Below are 7238 nucleotides of genomic sequence, written 5' to 3' on the forward strand. Positions count from 1 at the left end.
TAAATTAAAAAAAAAAACTTTCGAACCGGCCAATGAACAAAAATTGCCGATTTTTCGATTTTCATCAAAATCGACCGGTTCAATCCGATTTTTTATAGTTCTATTTCTTGTCCGATCATATAGATTAACTGGACTGCTCAAAAATCTGGTTTATTGGTCTTTTAGTCGAACCAACCGATTCAATCCGATTCTTTCAACTTTAATTTATAGAAATAAATTCTTTCTATCGTTAAAAAATTAAAAAAATAAAGTGTAGTTTCTAACTTTTTAATATTCTCTCTTTTATATTTTTTTATTTTTACTTATAAAATTAAAAATAAAAAATATCATTTTATTCTCTACATTATTACAAAAATTAAGAAAATTCATTCCCAAAACAATCTATTACCCATGATAGGAGTGTGACGAATTTGCAGATAGTAGCGAAGTAAAAAGAAGACAGAACGGGATCGGACGGGAAAAAAACGCACCCCTATCCCCTCACTACAACCCTGGTCATCAACAATACCTGGTCTGCGCCCCGAGTCCCTGTGTATAAATAAATAAAGCAGCCAGATACGGCACAGCACAGCTTATGTGGCAGCTGAGCTACTAGTAGTAATAAGAATCAGAGATACAAGAGAGTAGAGTAGTTGTTATGGAGAAGGAGAAAGGGACTATCACTACGACCAACAATAATAACAAGATAGAGAGGGGGCACCAGATGTACCGTGAGGGGCGTTACAGGGAAGCATTAGGGTTTTACACGGACGCGATCGCCCTCGCTAAAACCAAACCCCACAAGATCGCTCTCCACAGCAATCGCGCTGCTTGTTACCTCAAACTTCACCATTTCAAAAAGGTCAAACTTTCTTTTCCCTTGACTTTTTATGGACCAAATTAATCTCCAAATTTTTATTTCATTGAGCAAAATAGTCCTTTCAGATTCTTCATCGTATGTATGGAGGAACTGATACGAGGATTTTAAAATTTTTAGGAATTCTTAGTAAATAATGATATGGATTAACTTATCTGATTTTTTTCTTACTGAAATTTGATGCGAGATTAATTTGTCTAACAAAATAAAAGGTTAGAAATTGATTTGATAATTAAAGTTTGTTGAGGATTAAAAATTCGGACTTATAAAGAGATCCCTATCACCTAATATAGATAGATAAGCAGTTCATATAAAGTACAGAGCATTCTTGTTTTCAATTCCTAGGAATTAAATTGCTATTTGTTATTCGGTTATGTGCTGATAAGTGATATATTTGAGAGTAATCTTTTTTTTTTTGTCCCTATGGCCTTTTTTTTTTGGAAGCTGCAAATGAATTAACATGTGACACGTTCACGCTCTGTTAGGAGAGTTCTGATAGTTTTGAATTCGGGGTCATAGTCATATTGGTCTTTAATCACTGGAGCATCATTATCTAACTAGAGAGGATTTGATATGAGCATCAATTTTAATAGTAGGTGAACCCAATTTTGGAGTTTTAAGCTGTTATTGGTAATAGGTTATGCGATGTTTTGTTATGGGTGTAATTTGAATTAGTTGAAGTTTAAGGGGCAGATTGTGAGAGTGAATGCTTCTTTATTGAAAAGCTAGTAAATATACGAACTCTTGATTCAGTTGATTGGGTTAACATTTCTTCCCCTTGAGCAAGATCTTGGATTTGATTCTTGTGAATGGAAAATTGAGCTTCGAGAGAGCTTTATAGCTTTCATGAACCAACTTTGCTTCATATGAAAATTTGTAGTGGACTGAGGATAGTACCAGTAGTTATGGAGAAAGACAAATAAAGGAAAAAAGAAAAAATAGTAAACATATTGCACTTGGACATGAAAATTTCATCTGGACGTACAGCAAACTTGCTGGGAATTATGCGCAAAAGTATAACTTGCGAACGAAAGACGCTTGCTTGAATTGAAAAATCTGTGACTTGTAATTGTAACAATGCTACCAACTTACCATTTAGCTGCTCTGTTGGTGTTGAATTATCTGTTTCTTATAGTTCTTGAAACTCCAGGCCAATTGTCTCATCCATCAAGGTGCCTACAAGCCAACGAGTATTAGTCAGCGTGTTCCACAGTTGATATTCCGGATGTGGACGAAAAACAAAAAAAATAGAAAAAAAAACTGAGACTTTAGCTTACTGTGTATTATGTATTTTGTAACATGTCATTATAACTGTGGGATGATTGTTTAGGAATAATGACGCTCCATCTGTGTAGTTGCAAGCTTTTGTTGTATGATTTCTGTTTCAATACATTTGTGTTGGATACAATGACTACAATCAATTATTGTTGCTACTGTTTCAGGCAGCAGAAGAGTGTACCTCAGTGCTTGAGCTTGATCAAAACCACAGTGGGGCATTGATGCTGAGGGCTCAAACACTAGTCACCTTGAAGGAGTACCATTCAGCGCTTTTTGATGTCAATAGACTTTTAGAGTTGAACCCATCCTCAGAAGTATATCAAAATCTTCACGCTCGCTTGAAGACACAGTTGGTAGGTTGTTGTCTCCCCTGTATTTTGTTTCTGCTGCAGTTGCATACATTGCACAACTGTTAACTTGGCTTTAAGGTACTGAGAGATGAACGTGACATCTGTACCCTTGAGATAACTTAGTTGTTATCATTACAGCCCTTATAATTTGGATGGCTTTATTTTATTTTTGGTTAGGTTTTTCTTCTTTTCTGTTTCTTTTTTCATTTTTCCTAGTGCCTTTCCTTTCTCTCTCATCTTGTTGTAGTTATTAGTGAGATATTGATCTAGTGCATGTGCAAGTTAAAATGTGAACAATAAATTATTTGATGGTTAAAAACACTTTCAAGATTTCCATTTAATAAGTGAGAAGTGAAGAGAGAGAAATAGGAAGAGGTGGGAAAACAATAAGGAGAGTAGATAAAGAAAATCTGGGATATATATGGCTACTCTTTAAACATATTTTATTTATTGGAGTTAATGATGATGGGTGTAAATTGCTAAAGTATTCAGTAGCAAATATGATGATGATGATTACTTTTGCATTAGGCATCCCTTTAGGTGTGTTTGGCTACATTGGGCACTCTTCTAATTTGTGCGTGAACAACTTAAATTTGTCTTGCCAACTTTGACTATATGTGAGCTATAGTATTTGTAGGCTATAGTCTAATTTTAGGTTGATAGAAAGAAAAATGATGACTGTTTCATGTGTAGCGATGCACCAACACACACAGACACACATTCTAAATTAAATACTTTGTCAACTGGTAGTAATCCCCCCCCCCCCCCCCTTTTTTTTTTGTATTGGCTTGCTCAAGTGAAGACACTTGCTCCAATACCAGAGTCAGAAGAGGAGTTTGAAGAGCAGGAAGAAGAATCAGAAGACAGTCCTGAGGTCTTACTAGGAGGAGAGAATAATGAGGAATCAATGGGAGGTAAGTACTTGGCAACTTCGGATATTAGAATTGATCAGAAGGTTGAACTCCGGAAAGATATCGTAAGTGCTGAATGTGCTTCTCAAGATACAAAATCCAAGTTCCCATCCAAAGATGGAAGAGACCAGAACAGTGAGGCTGAAAAGTCAAAAGCAGAGGCTGTAGCACCTAAAGCACTGAACAGGGAATCAACCGAGCAACAAACGAAAGGATGGCAAATGATTCCAAAACCGAAAGGGCATTCAGCTCTGGACTATGCACGATGGGACAGTGTTGAAGATGATTCTAGTGAAGACGACGACGACAATGAAGATGAAGAATCTTTGCCACAGTACCGGTTCCGCGTAAAAACGGTGGGGGTACGGCCTGTCAAGTGATATGTAAATTCTAGTACAAGGTACCTCTAAAATGGCTTTGCTGTTCAAGTACGGAACATAGAAGTGACTTCTTATGGACTAGAACGGGCTGGTTCCCTAGTTGGAATAGCTGAATCATGTGGTTTTCTCTTGAAGATCTACAATTTTGTTACTAGAGTTATCAGTCGATATGATTGTCGATGATCATGAGCTATATAAACTCGAAGTTAACAGTAACATCCTCAGTGCCTCCCTTTGAAGCAACTGAGTTCCTGATCTCCAGGTCTGTTTGCATTTTCTTCTGATACTGAAGTTCGAGAGTTGTGCTTCCTTAATAGACTAGGTAGAGTCTTTCAGCTGTTGAGGGCCAAAGAGCATCATTCATACCATTACAACAGGTGCGAGAATAATATATACTCTTTCTGTTCCTGTATTAGTCAATGTGAAATTTTGTTACATTCTTTTATTAACCAAGGATGTACTGAATTTCCAGTTATAAATGCATGGAAATCGAGGGAGTATATTTCTCCCACCTTTATTTGATACTGTTTTAGAAGTTGTAAATAGCAGAGGAATATGAATGCTTAAGCATTGGAGAAAATAATCATAAGGTTGCAGCAGCCGTGAGCACATTCTTTTTATTATTCTTTTTATCATGCGTATTATGCTTTTTGTGCTTTTTTCTCTGTAATGTACTAATGTATGATTCATTATAAGGATATCAATAAAGTATTTAGTTATTTTTCTTTGTGAATACTAAATTTCGGCAAATCAGTCAGACAGCCTATGACAAAGGATCCATTGATTCTATTCCCGTTTGGATGGGTTATTGAATCTTGGGTTGAAGTTCCTTTTTATCTATTTCTGTTTGCAATCTATTAGTAATAACTTTATCTCTAGTGTTTAATTAGCTAGTAGCTTGATATAATTGAAATTACTGATATGGACGGTCTAAAACTGTATAAAGGAGTCTCTCCATTAGATAGAGTAAGACATCATGTTTGAAGAGCTCTTAAAGGTAGGGGTGGCAAAGCGGGCTGGCCCGCCCCGCCCCGCCCCGCCAAAGCCCGCCCAAATATGGGGCGGGCTGGCCCGTCCCGCCAAACTAATATGGGCTCAACTTGCTAGCCCGGCCCCGTCAAAGGGCGGATTGGCGGGTTGGCGGGCTGGCCCGCCTTTTTTTTTTTACCTAAATTTTTTTTATGATAAAATTCAATAAAATTCAATTTACCAAATTTTTATTTTATAATAAAATTATTCCATCAAATTTGTTTTTTAATATATAGAATAATATCTTTAATTAATTATTAATCGATTAAAAAATTGTAATCAACCATAATAATTTTTTGATTAAAATTAACAATAATAAAAATAGGACATCACATAATAAATAATAAGTCTCAAAATCTTAAACATAACATAAGTGCATAATAATAACAAAACAAACACATAAAGTCATAAATCATAATCCAAACATAAATTCTACCATAATTAAAAGTTAAAACAAAACACAACATAATTCATAAATCAACAAGACACCCAAAAAAATCCTTACATCAACAAACATAAATTAATTATCAACTTCTAAATCAATAAAATTTGAATCTGATCCAGAAGTTGAAACGCCGCCTCTCCTAACACCTTGAGGATTCACATCTTCACCTTCGCCATCACCTGCAATTAGAAGAATACCCAAATTTAGAACAAGATATAAATACTTATAAATATTAAATTAGTAAATAACAATGTAATTACCATCAACAAAGCCTTTATTCCAATTGCGAGTACAAATCACAGCCTCAACATTTTCTGGCAACATTCGACTTCTATATTTGTTAATGACATGAGCTCCAATACTGAAGGCAGATTCCGATGCAACTGTAGTAATTGGAATACTCAATAAGTCACGTGCCATGATTGATAACTTCGGATAACGACTCTCATATAATTTCCACCATTCCAAAACATCTAAATCCTCAAAGCAATCCTTTGACAAAAGTGGCTCCTCCAAGTATGTATCAAGTGGATTCTTTCCACTAGAGACCTCAGCTTGATGGTTACGTTTCATCAATTTCTATCAAAATAGAAATAATCACATCTTGTTAGTGTAGAATAATGACAATTAATAAGAGAATTTAAAAATGTTAAACATTACTTACACCAACAATTGCGAGTCGCTTCTTGGTTGCACTTTCAGGGGTATGGGCCATGGATGAAGATTGAATACTAGGTCCTTGTGCTTGAACAATTGGAAGAGAATTCTTGTCATATTTTTCAAAAAGTTTGTATAATTTTTTTTTCACATGTTCCACCTTCCCTTTTGCAGTTTCAGCATCAATCTCTTCATACATAAGCTCTAAAGTAGAAATCTTAAGTCTAGGATCAAGAATAGCACCAAATGCAAGAATGACACTATACTTTTCCCAATACTTCTTAAATTTGTTCATCATCTTTTCTCCCATGCTCCTTAGAAGCTCATCTTCACTTCTCAAACTTCCCATCAAAACACATTGAATATGATAGACTTGTAAAAAATACAAATTCGAAGTAGGGTAAGATGTGCCAGAAATCAAATTAGTAGTTTCATAAAAGGGGTATAAAAATTCACATATCTTTTCAGCTCTCCCCCATTCATCAACTGAAGGACAATACTTATAAGCATGATCGGTTGCCTTCAAATACTCAAAGGCCTTCCGATACTTGATAGCACTTTCGAGCATAATGTACGTAGAATTCCATCGAGTAGTAACATCTAGATGCAACCCACTTGTAAAATTCAAACCTTGAATCGCTGAAACACATTCTTTAAACCTTATCATTCTACTTTCCGATCCCCTTACATATTTCACACTTTCCCTAATCTTATCCAATGCATCATGAGCAATTTTTAATCCATCTTGCACAATAAGATTCAAGATATGAGCAGAACAACGAATATGAAAGAACTCTCCATCACACAACAACCAATCATGCATATTTAATGTACTTTTCAAGTGATCTTGGCATGTATCATTAGCAGATGCGTTATCTAGTGTAAGAGTCATAATCTTCTTTTCAATTCCCCATTCATTTAAAAGCTCAAAAATCTTGGAAGACAATTCAAATCCCGTGTGAGGAGGAGGCATATGACAAAAACTCAAAATTTTACTTTGCAATTTCCAATTCAGATCAACAAAGTGAGCAGTTAGGCATAAATAACCCTCTGTAGTGATGGATGTCCACAAATCAGAAGTCAAACAAACTCTATTAGGAATGGCTAATAAAGTACTTTTAAGTTTTTCTTTTTCCCTTGAGTAAATTTTCAACACATCCTCCTTAAGAGTATTTCTAGTAATTAGGCCTAGAGTTGGACTGATGTATTTGACCCAATTTCTAAATTTCTTATTATCAACAATAGAAAAGGGAACATCACAATCAATCACAAAGGCAGCAAACATCTCACGCGACACATGATTATCTATCTTGAGAGCCCCCATTTTATTTT

The 7238-nt window shown here is 35.3% G+C and overlaps 1 protein-coding gene across 2 annotated transcripts; it reads left to right on the plus strand.

The window, feature by feature from the left end:
• Positions 1–333: 333 nt before the first annotated feature.
• LOC112703356 (uncharacterized) lies at positions 334–4508 on the plus strand. Of its 2 annotated transcripts, XR_003154568.3 has the most exons (4): positions 334–841; positions 2299–2487; positions 3287–4152; positions 4248–4508. XR_003154568.3 is itself a non-coding variant. In XM_025754777.3 (3 exons), exons 1-3 carry the CDS (start codon positions 638–640, stop codon positions 3773–3775), a joined length of 882 nt encoding a protein of 293 aa, XP_025610562.1. In that variant the 5' UTR covers positions 334–637; the 3' UTR covers positions 3776–4508. The 2 variants fall into 2 exon arrangements, 1 of the variants encoding a protein (XP_025610562.1); XM_025754777.3 differs by having other exon boundaries at positions 3287–4508.
• Positions 4509–7238: the final 2730 nt, after the last annotated feature.

This window comes from Arachis hypogaea, chromosome 7 (genome assembly GCF_003086295.3).
Source record: "Arachis hypogaea cultivar Tifrunner chromosome 7, arahy.Tifrunner.gnm2.J5K5, whole genome shotgun sequence".
In the NCBI taxonomy this organism is placed as follows: Eukaryota; Viridiplantae; Streptophyta; class Magnoliopsida; order Fabales; family Fabaceae; genus Arachis; species Arachis hypogaea.

What these genes read in the sequence shown, in the direction of transcription:
- LOC112703356 (XM_025754777.3), top strand. Translation starts at nt 638, where the DNA reads ATGGAGAAGGAGAAAGGGACTATCACTACGACCAACAATAATAACAAG. An exon ending in AACTTCACCATTTCAAAAAG is followed by an intron (nt 842 to 2,298) that starts GTCAAACTTTCT and finishes CTACTGTTTCAG; the next exon opens with GCAGCAGAAGAGTGTACCTC. An exon ending in CTCGCTTGAAGACACAGTTG is followed by an intron (nt 2,488 to 3,286) that starts GTAGGTTGTTGT and finishes GCTCAAGTGAAG; the next exon opens with ACACTTGCTCCAATACCAGA.